At 42.4% G+C, this 26,259-nt stretch overlaps 1 protein-coding gene across 2 annotated transcripts in view; it reads right to left on the bottom strand.

Annotated features, from left to right (window-relative positions):
* The window catches only part of POLA1 (DNA polymerase alpha 1, catalytic subunit), a 306,942-nt gene that overhangs the window by 161,620 nt on the left and 119,063 nt on the right, over nucleotides 1–26,259 (bottom strand). For both annotated transcript variants that reach the window (XM_058713648.1, XM_058713647.1), the window contains exons 29-32: nucleotides 24,778–24,983; nucleotides 22,590–22,722; nucleotides 14,174–14,305; nucleotides 8,773–8,947 (exon numbers count right to left, since the gene is read on the bottom strand). In XM_058713648.1, the coding sequence (XP_058569631.1) occupies nucleotides 8,773–8,947; nucleotides 14,174–14,305; nucleotides 22,590–22,722; nucleotides 24,778–24,983 (646 nt within the window). The remainder of the gene's footprint in view (nucleotides 1–8,772; nucleotides 8,948–14,173; nucleotides 14,306–22,589; nucleotides 22,723–24,777; nucleotides 24,984–26,259) is intronic.

Genomic DNA, 26,259 nt, shown 5'->3' with positions numbered 1-26,259 from the left:
AAAGGGAGGGAGAGGGAGAGGGAGAGGGAGAGGGAGAGGGAGAGGGAGAGGGAGGGAGGGAGAGGGAGGGAGAGGGAGGGAGAGGGAGGGAGAGGGAAGGAGAGGGAGGGAGAGGGAAGGAGAGGGAAAGGGAGGGAGAGGGAAGGAGAGGGAAAGGGAGGGAGAGGGAGAGGGAAAGGGAGGGAGAGGGAGAGGGAGAGGGAGAGGGAGAGGGAGAGGGGGAGGGAGAGGGAGAGGGAGGGAGGGGGAGGGAGAGGGAGAGGGAGGGAGGGAGAGGGAGGGAGAGGGAGAGGGAGGGAGAGGGAGACGGAGGGAGAGGGAGGGAGAGGGAAGGAGAGAGGGGGAGGAGAGGGAAGGAGAGAGGGGGAGGAGAGGGAAGGAGAGAGGGGGAGGAGAGGGAAGGAGAGAGAGGGAGAGGGAGGGAGAGAGAGGGAGAGGGAGGGAGAGAGAGGGAGAGGGAGGGAGAGAGAGGGAGAGAGAGGGAGAGGGAGGGAGGGAGAGGGAGAGGGAGAGGGAGAGGGAGGGAGAGGGAGACGGAGGGAGACGGAGGGAGAGGGAGGGAGAGGGAGGGGGAGGGAGAGGGGAGGGGGAGGGGGAGGGAGAGGGAGAGGGGAGGGGGAGGGAGAGGGAGAGGGGAGGGGGAGGGAGAGGGAGAGGGGAGGGGGAGGGAGAGGGAGGGAGAGGGGAGGGAGAGGGAGGGAGAGGGAAGGAGAGAGAGGGAGAGGGAGGGAGAGGGAAGGAGAGGGTAGGAGAGGGAGGGAGAGGGTAGGAGAGGGAGGGAGAGGGTAGGAGAGGGAGGGAGAGGGAAGGAGAGAGGGGGAGGAGAGGGAAGGAGAGAGGGGGAGGAGAGGGAAGGAGAGAGGGGGAGGAGAGGGAAGGAGAGAGGTGGAGGAGAGGGAAGGAGAGAGGGGGAGGAGAGGGAAGGAGAGAGGGGGAGGAGAGGGAAGGAGAGAGGGGAAGGAGAGAGGGGGAGGAGAGGGAAGGACGAGAGGGGGAGGAGAGGGAAGGAGAGAGGGGGAGGAGAGGGAGGGAGAGGGGGGAGGAGAGGGAGGGAGAGGGGGGAGGAGAGGGAGGGAGAGGGGGGAGGAGAGGGAGGGAGAGGGGGGAGGAGAGGGAGGGAGAGGGGGGAGGAGAGGGAGGGAGAGGGGGGAGGAGAGGGAGGGAGAGGGGGGAGGAGAGGGAGGGAGAGGGAGAGGGAAGGAGAGAGAGGGAGAGGGAGGAGAGAGAGGGAGAGGGAAGGAGAGAGAGGGAGAGGGAGAGGGAGAGGGAGAGGGAGGGAGAGAGAGAGAGGGAGAGGGAGGGAGAGAGAGGGAGAGGGAGGGAGAGAGAGGGAGAGAGAGGGAGAGGGAGGGAGAGAGAGGGAGAGAGAGGGAGAGGGAGAGAGAGGGAGAGGGAGAGGGGAGGGAGAGGGGAGGGAGAGGGAAGGAGAGGGAGGGAGAGGGAAGGAGAGGGAGGGAGAGGGAAGGAGAGGGAGGGAGAGGGAGGGAGAGGGAAGGAGAGGGAAGGAGAGGGAAGGAGAGGGAGGGAGAGGGAGGAGAGGGAGGGAGAGGGAGAATATATCAAGCAGGCTCTGCACCGTTAGAAGAGCCCAGTGCAGGGGCTCGGTCCCACGAACAGGTGAGATCATGACCCTGAGCCGAAATCAAGAGTCCAGACACTCAACCCAACTGAGCCACCCAGGTGCCTCTCAAACATGGAACTTTTTAAAAGAAGTGTATCCTTAATACAACTAGGGAATACAAACACTTATTGGATGTTTGATGGAATGAAGCAACTGTGAGCTTTTTTTCTCTTTTTTACTAGTGATAATATTGTTGTTATGCTGAAAAGGGGGAATCCTTATCTTTAGAAATGTAAAATGTACTATTTACAGGTAAAATTACATGGTGCCTAGAATTCACTTCAAATAATCGGGAGTAGGTGGAAAAGAGGAGCAAGATTGTCCACAGTTGCAGAGTGCTAAAGCTGGGTCACGAGCACCTGGGGGATTCTTAGGCCATTTTCTCTACTACTGAACACGTTTAGAATTTTCCATAATAAAACATTTTAAGAATTCTAAAGATCCAATTTCAAGATCAACAACTGCAAGTGGCAGACCTGAAACTGCCTTTCACGGCAACAATAAGACAAATGGAAAACTTATGAGTATTTTGTAAAAAATAATATCCAAACCTTTGGGTCAAATAAACCCGCAAGATTTTTGATGTCCTGCAAAGATAATCCCCAAAATTTTAAGTGGAAAAAAATCCTGATGTGCAGCACCCTCATGACCTCACTCAACTGTTTTAATGCCCTTGATGATAGCTCTAAATGTGAATTTTAACTTAATGAGATGTGTACCTCTAGAAGTGTTTCTATTTTCTTTCTTATATTTAAACGTGAGACAAGATGGTAAGTGTATGCTGAAAAAATATTTGCAAAATACAATAGCACAAAATAACAGACCAAGGATTGCTGCTCCTACAACAAAAACCTCTCCTACCCAGCTATGTTGGTAATATTTTGGGGGCTGGGGTGTAGGGACAGCCAGGCCAGAGGTCCCTAGGCAAACCTTTTAGAAATTAGTAATTGTTTAACCATTTTTTCCTTCTGATTTTGTAAAAACTGTCTTATTTTTAATATTACTTTTTCAATAAGGAAACTATAACTTACCACCTTTACCTTTTCCTCTTATCCATGTATGTAGATTTAATATAGTTTTAATAAAGTTTTAACGCTACGTTCAGCTGTTCTCATTTATCATGTCTTAGTCATTTTTCTGTAGGCTATACAGTATTGGTTAAGTATCATTTTAAAATGATGCATCTTTTTGGGGCACCTGGGTGGCTCAGTCGGTTAAGTGTCCAACTTCAGCTCAGGTCATGATCTCATGGTTCGTGGGTTCGAGCCCTGCGTTGGGCTCTGTGCTGACAGCTCAGAGCCCGCTTCGGATTCTGTGTCTCCCTCTCTCTCTGCCCCTACCCTGCTCACAAGTTCTCTCTCAAAAAAATAAATAAACACTAAAAAAATTTTTAAATGATGCATCTTTTTAAAAAACTCAAGCTGTAGTTAATAATACTGCACTATATACGAGAAAGCTGCTGAGAATATATCTTAAGTGTTCTCACCACATCGAAAAAAGTTAACTACGGAAACTACATGAGGTGATGGATGTGTTAATTCTCTTGATCTTGGTAATCGTTCTACAATGTCTATGTATATAAAATCATCACTTTGTACACTTTGAATACATTTAATTATATTTGTCAATTACTCTTCAATAAAGTTAAAAAGTTTTTTTAAATTGACCTAACTTCTAAATTAGAGAAAGTCCCATCTTCCTCTGGACACTCCAAGTATTACAAAGCCAGAATACCAGTCCCAGCAAATATTCTAAACATGCTTCAGAGTTTGGCTCCAAGTTCCCAGGGATCTTTGTTTGACTTAGGTGAGCAGTGTCACTGCGGGCCCTCATGTGCCATGTGGAGTGGCTGAGATGGCACGGGTCACTGCCGTGCAGGTCGGGGCCACTGCCATTCAGCAATGGGCTGGAAGAACTAATGAGAGGTGGGAACAGGCAACCAATCTCGAGTCCACACTGGCCTCTCCAAAGCATAGCCCATAATGCCAAATGCCAAGACCTTCATCAACTCTTCTCTAGTGGCCCAAGCTACAAGTGGTCTGTGCTTCCCCTGAATGCCTATAATCCTTTATTTTACCTGTCTTGGGACATGCACTGTGCTGTCCACTAGTCTTCCCTACCATGGTGAAATGGACAAAATGGCCCGGGCTATAATGTGAGTAAAGGAGCCATGGCCTAGTCATCCTCGTATCCCTCACAGTGCCCATTATGACGCTGAGCCCAGCAGGCTTCAACATTCAAGTATCCAATGAATGCACAGGTAGGCTGGGAGCATGACCCACTGGTGATACGGTGGAATGGCGCTCCATCCCAGAAGAGGTGGTTCTTATCAGCAGACAAGATAATAACCTACTTTGCCTTTGGTGCGATCTTACTTTTTAAATTTTATTAATTATGTTATAGGAAATATTTAAGATTTGCAAATGATGGTCACATATGTATGTTCTTCTAAGAGCTTGATCGTGAAAAAAGGCAAGAGTCTTAGATCAACAAAGTGATACCCGAGGCACCTGCTGGTGACATCATTCTACTCGCAACCACCTATACTTTATCCACCCCACCCCCGTCTTTTGTAGGCCTGTCAAAGGCACCCCTGACGTTGCTTGGCCTGCTGTTGCACTCATTTCTTGGGTGTTATTGGACCCTATCTATGAACAAAAACTACCCTGTGTAACCTGTGTGGGATATGGGGCCATTTTTTTTAAAAGGGAATTTTTACTTTCCAAGTGAATCCAGGAACATACTGGGTTAACCATGTTGTCTTGTTTTAAACACTGCTTTCAGAGATTAAATTCTAAATTCTCATTCTTCAAATATCTATAGTCTCTCAGGACAAACGACAAAACTGCCCAGACAGGCACATGCCTGCAATTTGATCAATGGCCATGAAGAAATGTACTTGACGGTTATTATACAAATTATTGCTCATTAGAGGAAAGATATTACATAATTCTAAGTACTTTTATGCATGAAATATAAATTTATTAAAAGATGAAATTCAAGGATGAGCTTTAGACTATTCTTATCACTGGCCTGTTTTCTTAGGTACAGAAGACTATGTGGATGTTGGAGCATACTGTGAATATTTCCTCTACAGACTATGGAGGGATTTCATTAGAACAAGAGAAAAAAAAACCTATGGTCTGGAGAACAAAAGCTAAGAGTTCTAAGTTTTCGTGGCCATGTTTCCCATAGGGCTATTGTGTAAGAAGAGTAAGACTATATTTTTTTCTGTTCACAGATGGAAAAGAGTAAAATTTCGCTTTATTTAAGCCCAATAGCAATAATCTTGCATGGGTTTCAGAAAAATGATACATATTTTACTGTGGGATAATGAGGACCGTTAGTTATTAGAGAGAACAAATTATTCTCTTTCAGTTCAACACACTTATTCATTCACTCATCTAATAGACTATCCTCTCTCCTTTGCACTAAAATGGCCTTCCTATACAGAACACCTGGCCATGCAACATGCCAGCAGACAGACCTCAGGAGGTATCTTGACAGGGAGAAATAGTCGGAGAATTTCCAAAGTGAAGCCACAGGATAAAACCAACACTTGATGCTTGCCTTTCATTTCAAGGAAAGCAGTATAAAAGCAATAGAAAAAGAAAAAGGTGGTGGAAAAATATACTTGCTCTCCACAAAAGAGTCTTAAAAATAAAAAATCATGAACTTAATAATTTTCATAAATGAAATTATGCCATTATTCCTGATTTCTTTGTACTAACTAAAAGGACAAAGTATCAAACTTCACTGAAGTTTCAACACTGTAATACATTTCATTAATCAAAGATAAAAACTACATTAAAAGCAAGAGAGTTATTTTATGTCTGTGATTAGGCAGTTGGAGAGCCTGTATTTTATGTATACATTTGTACACTTCAACTTATTTAACATTGTCAGTTCACGAACTGTAGTTTTTTTTCATATAAAGAAAACAGATTTAGAATTTTAAAAACAAATTACAGTAATTTTATGCCTACGGCTTGCACCTCTTAGAAACCATGCACCCCCTTACACTCCTCTTACTTTCCCCCCACCTCCCCACCTCCTCCACTCTCCTCCGCCCTAAAACCACAGGCTAAGGGAGAACTGGTAACAGGGGCCTCTAATCCCCTAGTGAAAAACAGCTATCCTGATTTTTCTCTGGGGGGGGGGGGCGGGGGAGGGATAAAGGATGCAGACCAGAACATGGCTCCTGCAGAGGGCAGGGAGCAAAGGCGGGCACAGAGCCACCTGGGGAGCTTCCACGTTTTCTACAGACCTTCATGGTCCACGACATTTGCAGTCCTGCACTTCATGCACGTGGACCTCCTATGGGCAAAGAGGGAGAGAGAAAGGACTGGGGGTTTCTCACTAATACCGGCAGAGACGCGGACAGCCCCGGTAACAACAGGAGCTGCCGTGGGAGCAGAGGACGAGCACAGGACGAGGGGATAGCACAATGGAGACAACTTCACAGGCCCTCGGCAGAAGACCCACTGCCAAGCGGCACAAGATAAACACTGGAAGATAAAAAGGGGGAGTCGCAGCAGCTCCTTGGGAACCAAAGACACAGATCTTCCCAGTAGCTCTGAGTGGCTACCTGGCACCAAGAGGTGGCGGGTGATGGGCTAGGAGAGGTGGAGGCTGGGTGGAGCTGTGCCCAAGTATGGAGGGCTCCGGGCGCACAGTGAGCCTGGTCAGTAATAACACGAACCCTCTGCAGACAGGACCCACGGGGCTACCGGCTTGGAAAATGATTTGCGAAAACTGGATTCATAAGGCAGAGCCTGTGACCACAGGGCAGTGGCAATTAGGATCAAGTCTGTCTTTAAGCAAGTCAAAATGTGTCCACTGTTTAACTTAGAACTACCTTAAATACGACCTCAGAACCGACAAAATCCTTCTGGGTCCCGCTGGGACGAGTACTGAGATGCACGAGCGGGTATCGGGTTACCCACCACGCAGGCTCCACCACCCTTCCCTCGAGGCTCGGTGCTGACTCTGTGTCACTCGGGGCCGGGGCAGGGGGACACTTCATCCATCTACTCCTGCTCAGTGCCGGGCCACTGGGAAATTTCACACCAGGGAAGGAAAGGATAGCAATTAGCCTCTAGAATAGGTTCTTGGTGAGGTGGTACAAATGGAAAAACCGGGAGCCCTACTCTTTCAAAAAATGGTTCTTCTTGGGGGGTTTTTACTGCGAATGTTCACTGGTGGGTGCAACAGGGAGGGGAGGGCGCATGAAGATGAAATTCCTGTGCCTTCACATCCACGCCACTCCACTCCTGCTTGAAGAGCTGTGTCATCGCCTCTCAGAGCTAAGAACAGGTAGTAGAGGGTGGTGCAGCGGTGAAGAGCTTTGGAGTTCACAGAGAGCTGCGTCCCATCCAAACGCAGCCAGTCCCCTTACTAGTTATGTGACAAGACCGAGTTAGTTACCTCTCTGAGCCTCTGATTCCTTCTCTGTAAAATGGAGCGAATGCAACACACCCTCACGAGGTTCTTGCAAAGATTAAATGAGATAACATATACAAAGTACTTAGTACGGTATCCGACAGAGCAGCACCCAATGCGGAGATGAGAAAGAAGGAAGCTAACAACTACCGTGCGCTTCGATGCCCCTCCTCCCAGCTGAGGATTTATAAACATCATCAAATACAATTCAACTCTGAGAACACATTATATGACGATTTGGGCAGCAGATTTTATCATCCTAATTATGTTCTGCTTAGGCAAAGGTCAAAAATAAGTTTCCACTTCCAGAGCAAACACTGGCAGAAGAGTGGAGTCAGGGCTAGCAGGCAGAAGCTCAGGAAAATGCTCACCAGGGGCAGGATGGCACACATCCGGGTCCACACATGCAGAGTGAGCACTAACTACGTATAAACCTTAGGGACTGGAGAGGCCGTGGACACGTTTACGCAGAGGCCGGGCAGGAGCGCAGGGCGTGGCTGCTAACAGCACCCTCTCTGCTCCAGGCCCGGGCAGAGGTTCACCCGTGCATCAGCCTATTGCCCCCTCAGAGCAACTCCGCCTTACAATTCCAGAAACCAAGGCTTTGAACAAGGTTTGGAGGCTTGTGAAAGCCACAGAGCTTGTGAAACACAGAACCAGCATGGACACCCAAGTCCCTATGATGTCCACACCCATGTCTTAAGTCAGACATTTCAATGAGAAGAGGGGGAGAATTTTCCATGAAGTAGGGACAGAATGAGCAATGCCACATTAAGGGGACCCTAAGTATACCGATTAAGAAATAAGGCTAAAAATACAGGTTAGAGCTCCAAAGTTAGAGTCTGCAACTGTGAGATGTCAGTGGCACCTGGACTTCACTTACAGATTGTGAGGCGTCATCTAAGGACTTTATTAGGCAGTATTCTAAAAATACTCATCTTTGCGGACAATGGGAAAGAGAGTAGACATCTTAAAGCACTGTAACCCTTTCCATGCTGGCCATCTAGAAATGAAGTCAGAGCAAGTAACGAAATGCATCTGTAAGCAAGAGATGACAGTCTGGTGACACAGGAAAAAGTCAAAACACAGAAGTTTTGGGGTTGACCAATACCTCCCGGGATGATGACAAATTAGGAATCAGCTCATTCCTAGAAGGTAACAGCAAGTCTGGTTTTCAAAGAATTTAAAATAAAGTGAGAGTAGGATACTCACAGGGAATTGTACACTAAAAATTAAACTTTTTACTCTTACTCTTACTCTTTAAAAAAAGCTGTGTACTCTCACTTTATACAAAAATACATTTAGAGATAGAGACAAGATAAACCACCCATCACAATACCATCAATCTCCTTATTAATAGAAGTTCACCGATTAAAGCTAGGACAACGTAAGCTCAGACACTAGAACTATGCCTACAATCTTCTCCTCCTCCCTTCTCCTGCCTTCCCTCTCTTCCCTCGACATTTACTGACTGAGTGCCTACTGTGGAGCAGGCACGTGGCTACAGAGGGAGCAAATATGTGGGCTCCCCAGCCTATGAAGGGAGACAGACAGTAATCAACCAACCACAAAAATAAATACCCAACTATAAACAAAGAAGTACTCGACACATACCGTGCCGATAAACAAGGCTTGCAACAGTTGAGGGAGGACCATGGCTGCTGGTATAGGCAGCCGGGTAAGAGGCTATGTGAGCTGGGGACACTTACCTAACCACGTTGCAATGAGGACAGCATCGATTCCGTCTATTGGCTCACAGATCCGAGCCACGACCGGGTGGATCTGCTGAGCCAGGTAGTACTGGGTGTCAATGGTTAAATTGTCCTGTTTCTGTAGCTGCTCGGGTGCATAGGCCCTCTGACTCGCACTGAGGTTTGACCCATCCTACAAAAGGACACGGCACAGGTAGCTGTTAAGAAATTCAATCACACATACTTGCCTGGCCACAAAGAGGGACAACAATTCAAATTTTATGTATTCAATTACAAACACCAAGAAGTCCTTTTGACCTAATGGTGAACATTTCATATGTATCTAAGAGTAGGAAGATCAGGGGCGCCTGGGTGGCGCAGTCGGTTAAGCGTCCGACTTCAGCCAGGTCACGATCTCGCGGTCTGTGAGTTCGAGCCCCGCATCAGGCTCTGGGCTGATGGCTCGGAGCCTGGAGCCTGTTTCCGATTCTGTGTCTCCCTCTCTCTCTGCCCCTCCCCCGTTCATGCTCTGTCTCTCTCTGTCCCAAAAGTAAATAAAAAACGTTGGGAAAAAAAAAATTTAAAAAAAAAAAAAAAAAAAGAGTAGGAAGATCAAGGAAAACATGTCACCCACTGTCCAAGAATGTAAATCCAGCATGTGTTGTGTTCTATTTTTTGTTGAAACATGAAACCAACAAGATGGCATGACTAGATTAAATAATTCCACCTGCCATATCACAGAAGCACACTGAGAAGACTTGCTAACTATCAGTCTAGCCAGAAAGGCCTTTTAGGAGTAATGAGAAAAGGCATGTGTGGTCCTTTTACCATGTGAATACAATCCCTTCATGCAAGGATTCTAGTCATAATCTCATCTTAAAGGCCCCCTAGGGGTAATATTTTCTTTGAGGAGCTATATGTATCGAGAAACAAATGAGCAAGCGGTCAAGAAAGGAGTATGAAACCCACAGAGTAGTGACTCATATAGAAGATATAATAGGAATAAAATTAATGAGCTATCTTGGTGTAATGGCAATGCTCTAGAAGCAAAATATCTGGCCGGTGGAACGAAGGGCATGCCATTTCGTACTGTTTACATGGCTCTTCTCGAGGAAAGAAAGATGGGTCAGAGAGTATCTTTTCAAAGGCTCTTTAAAAAAAAAAAAAGTTTATTGATTTATTTTTGGGAGACAGAGAGAGCAAGAGCTGGGAGGGGCAGAGAGAGAGGGAGACAGAGGATCTGAGGCAGGCTCTGTGCTGACAGCAGAGAACCCGGTGTGGGGCTTGGACCCACGAACCGTGAAATCATACCGGGAGCTGAAGTCGGACTCTTAAGGAACTGAGCCACCCAGGGGCCCCTCAAAGGTTTCCTCTTTATAAAAAGCCGTGGAATTCTATATAATTGATCTACAGCCCTGTGGGTGAGGTCACCAACATCTGTGACTCTACAAGTCATCCAACAATTTGCTCCATACCTCCTCTTGTCAACAACAGAATTTTACATTCAGACTAGTCAATTTTTTAAAATGTTTATTTATTTTGGAGAGAGAGACAGAGGGCGAGGGGGGAGGGGGGGAGAGAGAGAGAGAGAGAGAGAGAGAGAGACAAAGAATCCGAAGCAGGCTCCGAGGTGCCAGCACAAGAGCCTGACGTGGGGCTCAAACTCACACACTGTGAGATCATGACCTGAGCTGAAGTTGGCCGCTGAACAGACTGAGCCACCCAGGCGCCCCATCAGACTAGTCAATTTTAACTATTCACAATGCTCAGCTGCTCTGCCAAATAGATAACATGAACCCCATTCTTTCATTCCTGCTACACTCAGCCCCTTCTCAGAACCCAACCCAAGAAGAGGCTACTTGCACGCCACTGTCTTCACCAGACTGGAGGCAGAGGCCTCTTTATCCGGCAAGGCTCCTGAGGGAAACAAATGGAGATATTTATCAACTAGGTCCTACGTGGTCTGGGATATAATGAAACACCTAGAAAGAAAGCAAACCTTGGATTGAAAAACTTGCCATTTAGTTATTTTTCAGGAGTTCACAACATGGTAAAAACAAATTAGGCAGAATTCATCAACTTTAATTGTTGCCCTTTGAGAAGTCTGAATCATGAGAGGAGGGTAAGATGACGGTTAAGGACAAAAACGGTGTGAAAAATCCCTGGGCAGCGTCTCTATGCACCACACCTGTATTGAGACTGACTTTGTTAACACACACCTGAAACTTGATTAATTTAGAGAATTCTATTTTTTTTTTTTTTTTAAACTTGTCTGTCCTTCGGGCGCCTAGGTGGCTCAATTGGTTAAACATCCAGCTCCTAGTTTTGGCTCAGGTCATGATCTCGCGGTTTGTGAGATTGAGCCCTGCATCAGGCTGTGTGCTGACAACACGGAGTCTGCTTGGGATTCTCTCCCTCCCTCCGTCTCTCTGCCCCTCCCCCTGCTCGTGTTCTCTCTCTCTCTCTCAAAATAAATAAATGAACAAAAAAAATCTAGTCTGTTCTTAAGATTACAACAATGTTAGCTACTTTTTAATGGTAAATAAAAATCAAATTGTAGAGGCAAATTTTTTTTGAAGGCACGTGAGTTACTTTCCAATATATTAGAAGATATTCTCAGAGTAAGGCAAATAAGGCTTTTTAAAAAAGCAGTTGAAAATTTCTAAGCATATCCTCAAGTTAAGAAAGTTTTTATTTTAAATAACCACACAAAAGACCAGTTTTCACACTGACACAAATAGATTTCTTTTTTTTTCTTTTCTAGCACGGAGCCCAATGCGGGGAGCTTGAAGTCACAACCCTGAGATCAAGACCTGAGTTGATAACAAGGATCAGATGCTTCACTGACTGAGCCACCCAGGTGCCCCAACCCAATCATAGTTCTTGCTGTATTTAAAAAATCTGAGCCCAAACATGACTAAACTCAAAAGAATTGGTAAGACAGGTTTTGCTATGTTGTGTTGGAAAAACATTCAGGCCATGACATAAGATATATCCCTCACGGACCTAATTCTCCAACCTAGCAAGATCCCACGGTATATGCAGTAACACACGGCATACGCTTTAAAAACTGACTAACAAGCAATGTTCGTCTTGCATTAAGTGCCTACGTAGTAATTCACAAAGTTCACAAAGTGCATACTTCACAGAGACAACCAGGTGCAATCAATTCACTCAAAACTATGTCGTCATCTTTAGAAGGAAACTAATGGAAAAAAGTTATTTAAATGGGTGTACAAGGGGGCCCCTTAAAACAATTATGTTAAAGGCATGCCTTATGGAAATTATGTCTAATGAAAGTTAAATAATTAAGGATTTAAAACTTAACCATTAAGTGGAAGTTGATTTAAGATCTCAGCAAATAATTCATGTAGGCTTTACAAGTCGACGAACTACAATATAAATCAGACACCAAAAACATTACTCTCTAAACTCATCTGAATTTATAGTCTGAGTAAATTATCAATAGAGTACTATAGTCGAATTTTAATTAGAAATTTTAAACAAAACGGAACCTGTCTAGGAGACAGACTATTTGCAGAGGACACCTTTGCTTAGAGCAGTAAAGTACTCTTCAAAATATCAAAAAGAGATTCTAAATAGATGGTTGTGTTTGGAAACAGAACAGTGTGAGTCCTTAAAAACAAAAAAGGTAGGCAACTCTGGCTCACAAACATCCTCAAAGCGGGCTTGCCCCGCTGCCAGGGGACAGAGGCAAATGCAAGTCCTGCAGCTTTTCCTGGGATACAATGAGAAGACTTCATAAAAAGAAACATGAACTGTAGTTTTAACAAGTAAGTTAAGGCCCAGCACCAGTGGATGGGGGAAATATTGACAATACATCAAAATGGATTCATCGCACTATATCAGCGTCAGCATTTTTTGAGCTTTTCTAGTTCGGTAAGACCCGAGAAAAAGCAAGCTTAAGACCTAACATCTAGACATCAAGGAACATAACCCGGACTTCTAAATACATCGATCACACTACCACACATCTCCACTCCAGGTTTAGCCAAAACATAATTTTGGCTGGATTTCATTATTAGATGTCATTTCCCAGAACCTATATGATTTTCAAAGCTGCATTGCCATCTGTTCCTGTCACTAATAATCGAAGAGCTTTTCCATGTATGTGAAATCGTAAGTGAAACAAAACTAGCCTATTTACCAAAATCTTTATTTGCATAATATGAAAATTGTTTTTTTGAGATGAGACTTGTCAGAGGCAATATGCAAAGCACATTAAGGGATTGAGCGAGTCAGACATTTATGGAAATATTTTCCTGCAGGAATTGGCTTTCTGTAACAGTTCTTAATCAAGGGTAACCCTAGGAGGGAGACAGAGTCAAGTGCTGATTCCTGTCCATGTACTTAAATCATTTGTTATGTACGTCATCCGTGATACCGAGCAGATATTAGCAGCTGATTTTTAAATTCTGAAAAGACTCTATGTTTTAAAAACACACTGACTGTAGTTTGACAAAGATCAATCATAATGCAATGAAGTTCAAGGCTTATCTCGTTTTTTCCACTGTAATGACAGAACGCAATAATTAATTAAAAACAAAGTCTTACACCGATGACTTATGCCTTTTGATAAGTATACCACACCACAATTAATTTTAAAGAATTTGGATAGAGGCTGTGACTTTTTTTTTTTAATAGGAGAAAGAGATGAGACCTCTCCTTTGCTCCAACTGGAGTTAAGTGTGTCCAAAGAAAAAAACTACTCTTCTGTCCTACCATCTTTCCCCATCCCTGTTAAAGGCATGCTCCTCTCCAAAGAAACTGGTTAGTGGTATAAACTTGTGTTCCAGAGGGGTTAGAGGTTCCTCAGAGGTGCCTCATGGAACAGGGAGAAGGCAAAGAGGTGGGTTCTAGGCCACCGCCACTCACAATAAAGAAAAGACCCCAAAGTGGTTAGATAATTTGTGTTTTCTTCCTAAGGAATGTTTTTAGGATCCATCACTTTTCTCCATATTACCAAGTACTTCACACTTTTTTCAAGGGACTATTCGAACACAGGCTAGGGAAACATGCATCCGCTCTCTTATCCTGACAGTATTCCTAATGGAAACTATGGCAAAAGGAGTAACAGACTCCTGCTGGACATGTGACCAAACTTACACACATTATCAGTCAAGTCAATTTAGGGGTGAAACAGCAACCACTGCCATGCATCTGTCTCACCAAGATAATTTCAAGTGAACCAGGACACTGGTCTTAAATGCTTTAGGAAAATTTTAATAACATACCTCATACCTCTGACTAAGGCTTCAAATATTATAAAACCAACCAGACTAACCCATCTCTTTACAGGACCAATTGTTTGGAAGAACACGAAGTAAGACACTGTGGTGATCTGAAGTTTACTATAGGTTAAGAAGTCTGGGAGTCTTATTAATTACTACAATTTTACCTGACAGATGACATACGACACGGTATCTCCAGCTTTCACCTTTCTGCCTCCTTGAGAATTTATCCAGAGGGCAACATGTACATGAGGTAGGCTTTTCTTATCAGGGTAATCCTGGGGATCCTTGGTCAATGCCTAAAAGAGGAAAAGAGGAAACAAAAAGCCCCACGGTTTAAAATAAAACCCTTCTCACACAGATAGACACTAAATACATCTTTCCTAGAATCCTATCAGCCACAGAAACATAAGATGGACAGAAGCTGCATGTAGAAAACAGTGCCACAGTCCATACACATTCCATCCACAAGACTCCTCCCTCCTTCATTGAGTAACTAATATGACCAAATGGAACTCTGGCAAAAAAGAAATACAAGTTTATGGGCCATGGCATGTAATACTTGGCTATAAAAAATTAAGACTATAAATTCAGTTTCCTGTGAAGCCTTTAGAGTTTCTCCTCATGTTTGCAGTTCTCTCCCTGAATTAACTGGTTAGTAAGGACTGATGCAGAGCAGTTTCTCTGACTGAACGATGCTTCCCAAAGGCTTCTCTAGCCCACATAAATCTCAAAGGTACCAGAAATCGGTGGACTTAACACTCACTTTCAGCTCCAGAAAGGCAGAATGAGTGAGCTGCAAGCACAAAGTCGGCCCCACGAGGGCAGGAACAGGTCAGCCTTGCTTGCCGCTGCATCCACAATGCTCACGACCATTCTTGGCGTACAAGGGCAACCCAAGGTTTGAAGAATAAATGATTTTGCTCACTCTGCAATAATTAACTAAGTTCAAGCACTGTAAAGTACTGAGAGATGAGTAAGACGGTCACTGGTTCTACGTCATCTGCTATTAGAAGATTCCCCATTTCACAAATGAAACCTCAAAAATAAGCTACGTGTGCCCTAAGGGAGATGTGGAACAAAGTGTTAGGGAGAGAGTTTAGAGGCAAAGATCATTATCATCTGAGAATAGAAATCATAGGAGAAAAAACCTGAGCTGGCATGTGAAGAAAAACAGGATTTTAAGACAAGGTGACAAGAGTAAGAACATTCTGGGCAGAGATAAAAGCAAAAGTTCAAAGAAGGGGTGACACAAAATACAGTCTACTGGACTAGAACGCAGTATGCACAAAGGGGAGAAGGAAGGGATCTAGCCCTGTGGTGGGTTTCAAAAGACAAGAGGAAGGGCAGGGAACAGGGCGCCGCATGACTACATCACCTAAATGTGCTCTGCAGACCTGTGGGGGTTCCGGGCACCCTTTTAGGAAGGTGAGAGGTCAAAATTATTCTTCTAACAATACTGTTGGCACTGGTAATGCAGAAGCAGTGGTAGGTAAAGATCCTGATGCCTCATAAACATGAACGGGGGCTGCCACACCAAAGTGTGGTACCATTCCTGGTATTCTTTGCCACCACGCGCTCAGAGCTCTCAAAAGAAAAAAAAAGAAAAGGAAAAAAGAAGAAAGAAAAAACAAAAGAAACCAGTTTCACTTGAGAATGTCCTTAATGGGGTGCCTGGGTCGTTCAGTTGGTTGAGGGTCCAACTCTTGATTTCTGCATGGGTCACGATCCCAGGGTCATGGGACTGAGCCCCGTGTCAGGCTCCGTGCTGAACGTGGAACCTGGTCGAGATTCTTGCATGCGCGCTCGCTCTCTCTCCCCTACCCCATTCACACACGCACTCTCTCTCTAAAATAAAAAATTTTTAAAATGAATGTCCTTTATGAAACAGCAAAAAGTTTTAGATTTTTCAGCTCCTGACCCTGAATACAAGGCTAATATTTTGTGTGGCAAGATAAGAATTACACATAAGCCATGTCTGCTGTATACTAAAGAATGAAGCTTACTCGACGGAAAGCACTTGTGCAAATGTTCAGACTTGCAAGCCAAACTAGCTGCCTTTTTCATAGAACACAGTTTTTCCTTACAAGAATGATGAGCCAACTACTACTATTCTAACTTGGGTCTTCAGCAGACAATTTCTCAAAAAAAAAAAAACGGAGTGAACCTGCAACCTGAAGACAAACAAGTGGCAATATGTATTGCCAAAGGTAAAATTCAAACTTTTAAGCACAAATTAGAATTTTGGAAAACTCGTTGTGTGTGTGTGAGCTTGACAGCTTTTCTATCCTTAAAGACTTTTCTAATGCTATTAGCAGGAAATATTTTACAATGTGATTTTGAATAATCTACAATAAAATGCATTCAATATTTGGAAGGTCTGTACAACTGCCAGAACTATCATTTCATAAATGGCCAATGCATAATGCTTTGCATGAGTAAAGTATCTATTCCAAGTACAACACAGACCAACAGATTTTAATGTGAGATTATGAAAAGTTCACTGATAAGGTTTCAGATTTCCCCATTACAAATAGCCTTTAAGAAAATACCACTTAGGTGAGACTGGGTGGCTCACCTGGTTAAGCATCTGACTCTTGATTTTGGCTCAGGTCATGATCTCACAGTTCCTGAGTTCGAGCCCTGCATCAGGCTCTGTGCTGACAGTGCAGAGCCCGCTTGGGATTCTCTCTCTCTCAAATAAAATATGAAAAAAAAATTTTTAAATACCATTTAGATAATAGTGGTGTAGAATCAAAGGAGAATATATATTACAACTATCTGAAAAAAGTAGTGAAATATTTCTCCTTTTTCCAACTACATATTTGTGTGAAAATGGATTTTCTTCCTATACTTCAACCAAAACCACACACAAGAGACTGGACATTCAAGTGGATATGAGAATCCAGATGTCTTCTACCAAACTAGACATTGAAGAGATATGCAAAACTGTAAAATGATGCCACTCCTCTGGCTAATTTTTCTTTGTTTTGAAATACATAGTTATTTCAAGGAAAAATGTTATTTTTGAATCACATACTGGGCTTATTGCTGTTTCTAAACAAATAAATGTTTTTAAAACTTCTCAGTTTTCATTTCTAACAGTAAATATTAATATAGACCACACATAAACAAAATCTCTTGCCGCCCTCAATATTTTAAGACTGTGCAAGTGTCCTGAGAGCAGGAACTCTGAGAAATGCTGTAGTAGGAATAAAGCAGGTTCTCCAAAGGGCGGCACATACCCATGCCATGTCCACTTTGTAAATCATACACTCAGGGCCAGAGAGTGCCTAGGAAATGCTCCACGTATTTGAATCTCCTCCAACCTGCATTATGTGGAGTCTTAATTGACTTGGATGGGTAATGCTGCGTAGAAATCTTAATCAATATAACTCTGCTTAAAAAAAAAACCATTATCGGGGCGCCTGGGTGGCGCAGTCGGTTAAGCGTCCGACTTCAGCCAGGTCACGATCTCGCGGTCCGTGAGTTCGAGCCCCGCGTCGGGCTCTGGGCTGATGGCTCGGAGCCTGGAGCCTGTTTCCGATTCTGTGTCTCCCTCTCTCTCTGCCCCTCCCCCGTTCATGCTCTGTCTCTCTCTGTCCCAAAAACTAAATAAAAAACGTTGAAAAAAAAATTAAAAAAAAAAAAAAAAACCATTATCTTCTTCAACTGACTATACATCAGAGCAATGTTAAGAAATTCTGAATTTCATCTGACATACTTTCCAATTATTAGATTGAGGCTATTGGGGATTTTACAAGCTAGTTTTCGAAGGCTTGATTTAAAAAAAATGTTTCCTGGTCGTTTAGGCTCAAGTTAGCTAGGGCTATACAAATCAGCTGTGAAGTACTTTGTGTTACTTTATAAAATATATTTAAGCTAAGATTGCAATAATTGAGAAAATCACACACAGTGTTTTTCCGTTGCTTTCAACAACAAGGGCTAAAATCTCTACAAAGGTAAATCTCACCACTTTACTCCTCCACCCAAGGCTAGCCTATTTTCAATCCCTCCCAAGTTCACAAAAATATCGGTATCTACAGATAAAGAGATATCCTGTCATAAAATCATCCACAACCAGTCACATAGACTGTTCTGCTCCACTCTCCTTTGAAAGCGATAAAACATAAAAAGTGAACTGCTCACAAGTTTTCTTTAAAACTTGTTTATGTTTAAGTATTCAGAGAGATCAAGACACATCACCTCTGACATATAAATAGCTTGCTGTAAACAAGACTGAGGAAAAACTATGACACAGATAGGCCTTTCATCAGAATTTACTGTGCTTGGTGCAGCTGCTCTGGAAAACAGTGTGGACATTCCTCAAAAAATGAAAACCAGAACTACCCTACGACCCAGCAATGGCACTACTAGGTATTTATCCAAGGGATACAGGTGTGCTGTTTCGAAGGGACACATGCACCCCCATGTTTAGAGCGGCACTATCCACAATAGCCAAAGTATGGGAAGAGCCCAAATGTCCATTGACGGATGAATGGATAAAGAAGATGTGGTATACATATACAACGGAGTATTACTCGGCAATCAGAAAGAATGAATCTTGGGGCGCCTGGGTGGCGCAGTCGGTTAAGCGTCCGACTTCAGCCAGGTCACGATCTCGCGGTCCGTGAGTTCGAGCCCCGCGTCAGGCTCTGGGCTGATGGCTCGGAGCCTGGAGCCTGTTTCCGATTCTGTGTCTCCCTCTCTCTCTGCCCCTCCCCCGTTCATGCTCTGTCTCTCTCTGTCCCAAAAATAAATTAAAAACGTTGAAAAAAAAAATTAAAAAAAAAAAAAAAAAGAAAGAATGAATCTTGACATTTGCAACTACGTGGATGGAACTAGAGGGTATTATGCTAAGCGAAATTAGTCAGAGAAAGACAAATATATGACTTCACTCATATGAGGACTTAAAGACACAGAACAGATAAACATAAGGGAAGGGAAGCAAAAATAATATAAAAATAGGGAGGTGGACAAAACATAAGACACTCTTAAATATGGAGAACAAACAGAGGGTTACTGGAGGGGTTTTGGCAGGGGGGATGGGCTCAATGGGTAAGGGGCATTAAGGAATCTACTCCTGAAATCACTGTTGCACTATATGCTAACTAATTTGGATGTAAATTAAAAAAATAAAATTTTAAAAATTAAAAAAAATAAAACAAAGGAAAAAAAAGAATTGATTGCGCTTGAATCACCACTGCAGAAATCCGTTTTATTTTTTAAAAGGTATAAAAATATGGGACAGTAAATATAACTTTGACAGACCATCACCATCTTGAAAACATGGACCTTGCCTTGCTCATTCAATTTTATATTCCCGAATCTAGCATTGTGCTTATAAGAGGTAGTGCATGTTTGATGAATGGAAGATTAAGAAAGCAACTGAAGGGGCGCCTGGGTGGCTCAGTCGGTTGGGTGTCCGACTTCGGCTCAGGTCATGATCTCGCAGTTTGGGAGTTCGAGCCCCGCATCGGGCTCTGTGCTGGCAGCTCGGAGCCTGGAGTCTGCTTCAGATTCTGTGTCTCCCCCTCTCTCTGCCCCTCCCATATTCATGCTCTGTCTCTCAATAATAAATAAACGTTAAAAATTTTTTTAAAAAAAGAAAGCAACTTTTAATATTCACTGGACAACTGTTACTTGCCAGCCACTATGTCAAGTAAAATGGAGATTATAAAGATAGTGACTTAGAATTTTAGTTCTGCCACAGAAAAATGAATGCACAGTCCTGATCACACTATTACTATTACTGTGATTAATAATAATGTCCCTGTAAATTGACAATTATTGCAGCTGAATGATGGATACACAGGGACTCATAATACTACTCTCTAGTTTTAAGTTTAACAATTTCAATAGTAAAAACTTAAAAATCACAAGACTATAGACTGCTCATCAAAACTTGCACACTGCCAGTGTGCCTATGACTTCGGTTTCTTGGCATACTAGTAACACTGTCATTGTTCATATGAGAAGATGACAGTGGGGTGCAGTGGCCTAGGGGACACGTGCTCAGTGTTACTGTGCCTGTAATACGGTCATGTTTGGATTCGGCCTTCCAAACTCCTGCCGGGAGCTCCTTGGAATACAGGGCCCACGTGTCTAAGAAGGTAGACAGTGTCAGGGATACAACCTGCGGAAGTGATGCAAAAAGTGATCAAGGGAAGACTGCAGTTTGAACTCTTCCTCACGCAAATTTCTGAGACAGACCAAACAAAATCTGAAAGCAAATCAGTGTTTAGATGCCACAAGTAAAGCCATGCCAACAGGTGAACATGGCATCACTTAAAGTGAAGAGCTAGTGCCAAAGCACAAGTGCTCTTCTAAGAGTTACTTCTAGTTGTTTGTGCTTCTGTGTATAAAAGAGTGTCTCTTTTTTTGTGACATTAAAGACATCACAGTTAAGGTGTAAGGAACAAATGGCTTATCTAAAAATAAATACTAATCCTAAGGATATGCATAGCAAATACTCATCTTCTCTAAAAACCAAATGCAAATTAAATCCAAAAGTGAGACACTTTCATAACACAGTGACAGCATTATTTTATTTAAATGTTATCAATGATATTATCACCAATGAACTACTACCAATACAAGGAAATCTGTGGTGACACTGGCACACACATTTTATTTAATCAATTGGTTATCACCCTTTTACAAAGCAATGTGGCAAGAGCTGTACAGATATTCCTGTATTTTTTTATTTTCAGAAAGAGAGAGCAGGCAGAAGCAGAGAGGAAGGGGTGGAGGAAGAAAGAGACAGAGAGAGACAGAGAGAGAGAGAGAGAGAGAGAGAGAGAGAGAGAGAGAGAATCCAAAGCAGGCTCCATGCTCAGCAAAGAGAATGACATACAGGGCTCAATCCCACGCCCCAGGGATCACGAGCTGAGCCGAAATCAAGAGTCAGATGCTCAACCAACTGAGCCACCCAGGTGCTCCAGATAGTCCTATCTCTTGACTCGAATATTTCACGCCAAGGAACCTAAACTAAGAATATAATTCATTCAGAAGCAAAAAGATAAAGAAGAAAAGATGTTCAATCTGGTTATTTATAATACCAAAACTAATGTAAATAATCAGACAAAATTTTTAAATAAAGATGTATCAGTGAAATACAAAATTAACATGATCTGGGGCACCTGGGTGGCGCAGTCGGTTGGGCGTCCGACTTCAGCCAGGTCACGATCTCGCTGTCCGTGGGTTCGAGCCCCGCGTCAGGCTCTGGGTTGATGGCTCAGAGCCTGGAGCCTGTTTCCGATTCTGTGTCTCCCTCTCTCTCTGCCCCTCCCCTGTTCATGCTCTGTCTCTCTCTGTCCCAAAAATAAATAAATGTTGAAAAAAAAAAATTAAAAAAAAAAAAAAAACAAAATTAACATGATCATTTTTAAGATAACATAGAAATGTGGCAAAATCTGTTTATGTTAAATAAAAACACATTTCCTTGGGGTACTGGGGTGGCTCAGGTGGTTAAGTGTCCGACTTCGGCTCAGGTCATGATCCCACAGTTCTGAGTTGGAGCCCCATGTCAGGCTCTGTGTGCTGACAGCTCAGAGCCTAGAGCCTGCTTCCGATTCTGTGTCTCCCTCTCTCTCTCTCTGCCCTTCCCCTACCTGTGCTCTCTCTCCCTTTCTCAAAAATAAATAAAATGTAAACAAAAACACACTTCCAAATACTATGTATTGTAATCGCTTCAATGTAAAAGTACGTTTCCAAGAGTAAGAAAATGTGCAAAAATGACAGGCATCACCTTAACATAAGGTATCATGATGGTATCATTAGAGTTTTCACTCTTAACTCTTCCATTTTATATCATCATCAAATTCTTTTTCATTAAAATTCTTTTTTTCTATCAGCTCTGACAACGTAATTTATCACAGAATGGATAAAATGGTATTTGCAGAATTAGCTTCTGTATATGTAAGGGTACTCTTCAAATGGAGGAAAAAAGGGAGATCTGCAAACTAACATCTTATATTACACAGCACTTTGGAAACCAAGGTTTTATTTTTCAAATTAGGTAAGAAAAAAATATTCCCTATTTTCAACAACTAAAACTGTCCACAGAGTCTAAATTACATAGTTTAAAAAGAAAATAAAAGCACAAGTGCTCTGGCTATACAAAAAATGCTATTGCCATCTTAATTCTAAATAACTATGTCCCACAAAAGCCCTCTCATTACAACACCTCTAAGGATCCCCTTCTGTGAAAGTCACACATACACACACACTCTTGTCTCTGTCTCTCTCTAAGCTTACAGGCTGTCCTCTGCAAACAAGTATAGATGAGGACGAGGACCATGGAGAAGGTAATACTCGCTAGTTCCCTAAACATCAACTAGGTCACTCTACACAATCTCTGGAAACCAGGCTTCCACCAAGTAAAAGATGGAGACAGGGCAGTGCCAGCAGCTGGAAGAGGAAGCGGTATGCTAATGCTCCATTGGGGAGATAGTTGTTAAGCGGCTTTCATCACCAGCTAGAATTTATTTCGACTGCAAGGATGAGGTGGTTCTTCAACTATCTGAAGGAGGCGAAAAACACATGGCAGCAGCTGGGCTCAGCAATAAATGCTACATTTACCTTGTTAATTTCAAACTGGCTCACTGGGACACTGCCATTTAGCACATTCTCTCCAATTTCTATTAACCTCTTCTGAATGTTTTCCACTATAGTGTCTCGGCTTTGATCAGAAAGAATCTGACCAAGGACAAAGCTGCAAAAAAAGAGAAGGATTCATTTTTTTAATATTATACTTTATTAATAAAGGAGAGAAAAGGAAGATAAATGCCATTAGATCTACATGTGGACAAGAGCTGTACTAAAAGCTAACATGAGCGTTCATGTCCAAAAGGCCGTTACTATTTGTTTTTTTACACAAACTCTCCGAAAGATTTACCAACCTTGGAACGTCAGGTTTGCCCTTAAACATACAGACCCTTTTTCATTCAGCAGCTAATGCTTCACACAAAATGTGCACTGAGAAAGGTATGTGTTCCATCCACAAGTGCATTTATGCAGCTACAAAATTCACAAGCAGTTATATTCTGCTCACAGGCTAAAATTTTAAAAGAAAAAATTGGACTTTCCCCATAAAGTAGCAAGATATTATTTCTGGTATCACCAGGCTAAGATGACCATTAACTAGGTAAGCAGAAATATTTTGCTCTTTACGCAAAATTTTTTAAAAAACCAAAGATTTCAAACTTTTCTTTGGCTTCATTATGTTGCTCAGTGTTCTCCAACCTTACGCTATCGCTGAAAAACTTCCTATTATTCTACCAGACCCCCTCAAAAAAAAAAAAGGGAAAAAAGAAAAAGAAAAGGAGTAAGGAAGCCAATATTTTATCCATTTCTGAGAAAATGCAGAGCAAGGCTTTGACAGCTGCATTATAATTTGTCAGAAAAAGAACCCTGACAAAAACATTTGTATAGCTTTAATTACTAATACATTTCTAACTCAGAGAAATTTACTTCTATTATGATGCATCTTTTCTTAGAAAACACAAAGCCGAAGAGAACACTCTAATCGACAGTCTATACAAAGTAGTTTCATCTTTGGGTACATTTGGGGGCAATGAAGCATTTCAAACTTCATTTCATAAAAGGCTAACAGTGACCTATACTCCGATGATCAACTTTGCCTAATCAAGAGTGGTTTTGCAGAAGCAACAACTGCTCAATCTCCCAATGTGGAAAGCAAGAGGGAGACTGGAAAACAAGTAAAAAGTGTGAATATTCAGCAATATTAAGATTAATTTAAAATTTTGCTTTAAAGTAAAAAGTTCTATTTTCAGAATTGGGTAGGTTCACAAAACAGGAATATCTAGAAAGATGGTACATTAAATACATAAAGATACAGGTTTTTTTAAATGGGTGCTTTATAAATTAATGTGACTCTTTAAAAAAAAAAAAGAGGTCTTGGGGAGCCTGGGTAGCTCACTTGGTTAAACGTCTGACTCATGATTTTGGCTCAGGTCATGGTCTCATGGTTATGAAATCAAGCTCCATGTCAGGCTCTGTGCTGGGCATGGAACCTGCTTAAGAGTCTCTCTCTCCCTCTCCCTCTGACCCTCCTCGTTCATGTTCTCTCTTTCTCTCTCTCTCTCTCTCTCTCTCCCTCTCTCTCAAAAAAAAAAAAAACAGGCCTTAGTATCACCATTTCCAGTCTCAGATGCAAAGCCATGACATTTATTATTTCTGAGGTACGTAGGGTATTTGAGACCCAGCTCTTATTAACCTGATAGGAATTTTTTTCTAGAGATTCCTAAGAATCTTTATACATAAAAGATACAGTTGGGAACAAAGTCTCACTCCATGGTGCACTTTGAATCCCAGAATATTTAAGTCAAAACATGGGGACACCTTAACAACTATGTTCCTCCTAAAGACCTCCTAAAGAGGTTCTATGATGATTCAGGGACACAACACAAGGCACTTTCTAGTAAGAATAGGAAAGCAAAACAAAACAGAGACAAGCCAACACCAATGAAACCAACTCTGTAGGGAGCTAATATGTGAAGGTTTACCCTCATCATGAGTCACAACTCCTAAGATGTATCTTACAGCAAGTATCTCTCACTGAGTGAATATGGCTTCTTCTAAGTTTTCATCTACCTGGAAAATTCCACTCCCAATAAGTGAGGAGCATTAATATGTAAAAAAGAAGTTGGGTCCTTGCGCTTGGCAGAATCATACGTCTTGTCCATATCATTACTATGTGAAGTTCTTAAAGACAAACAACAAAAGCACACATGAAAGCCGAACTCACTTTCCAGTTTCTTTAGCAAGGTCACACCAATCTCTTCTAACTATATCTAATCCTTTCAGCTCCTGTTTGGTGATGTAATTCCCATCCGACGTTGGCTCAACAACCAGAGCGGCATATTTCTTTTTCTTCAGCAGTAGCAGAGACTTGAAAACACCATCGATGTCTATTTCAAGCAATCTGTACAACTTATTCACTTCACTTTTTACCTGTGAAAGTTTCGACCATTAATACTAGCTTCTCAAACATCCACCAGGGAGAAGGTGAACATGCTACAAATTCCCAAGAGTTAATCTAAACAGAACTTGAATGCACACAAGACTAGAATGCATTTACTCAGGTGATACAGAACACAGTATTAGGTTGAGTATGATGCAAAACCATTCAAAGAGCACAGGGACAAAAAACAGATTAAAAAAAATACACCATAACATAAATATATCATCCCACTCAACCAAAGGACAGAATTAGCTGGGTCTGCCACAGGAAATTTACGAAAATTATGAAATAGTCTTCTTGAATCTAAAAACTAAAGTCAGAGGTGCTTCAGTGGCTCAGTCGGTTAAGCATTCGACTTCGGCTCATATGATTTCACGGTCCGTGGACTCGAGCCCCGTGTCGGGCTCTGTGCTGACAGCTCAGAGCCTGGAGCCTGCTTCGGATTCCGTGTCTCCCTCTCCCTCTCTCTGCCCCTCCCCCGCTCATGCTCTGTCTGTTTCTCTCTCAAAACTAAATAAACATTAAAAAAGATGATAAAAAATAAAATTAAAAAAATAAAACTAAATCCATTCGTACTTACCTTCAAACTACTAAATTAGAAAGATTAGACAGTTTAACAAGTAGATACGTGGCCAGAAACAAGTAAAACTTTTGACTATGAAAATAATGTCTAAGATCTCCCTGTACCTGTATGTTAAACAAAACATGACCTGCTCTTTATTGATAGGATCAAGGCACAGCCAGTCACCCAGGGAAAATACACAGCTTTTTGAAGTGCAACATGAGGACAGTACGTGTGGCTTGCTCTCAGGTGAATGCTATAGGTCAAACTTCACACATATTAATGGAGAAAGGCAGGAAGTTCTTACTCTGGAAGATGATATCTTAGTTCTAGGTTACTGGGACAATATCTTAACATAGCAAGTACTCAAGAAACCTCGACTGCAATAAGGGGGCAACAAATGATTACTTTCAAATGTCCACTTGCCTTTTCAAATATATTTTAAGTACTCCTGTAAAAATTCTAATGTGTGCACATGTATGTATGTATGTATGTATGTATGTAGGCAGGTATTTCTCCATATCTGTCAGTGTATAAAATCCACCTGAACGCTATTAGAGATGTTTCTCCTCATGCATGATAATGTGATAAGTATAAACACGACCATATTTTAAATTTACATTAAAATTTTTTTTTTTGCTTTCTTCTTTTATCAGAAAGTAGACATAGGGTGTGAAGCAGTGTACCTCCCTCTTGCAAGACCC

This window comes from Neofelis nebulosa, chromosome X, assembly GCF_028018385.1.
Source record: "Neofelis nebulosa isolate mNeoNeb1 chromosome X, mNeoNeb1.pri, whole genome shotgun sequence".
Taxonomy (NCBI): Eukaryota; Metazoa; Chordata; class Mammalia; order Carnivora; family Felidae; genus Neofelis; species Neofelis nebulosa.
Note: the sequence above shows the minus strand (reverse complement) of the source record. Positions and strands in the feature narration are given on the sequence as shown.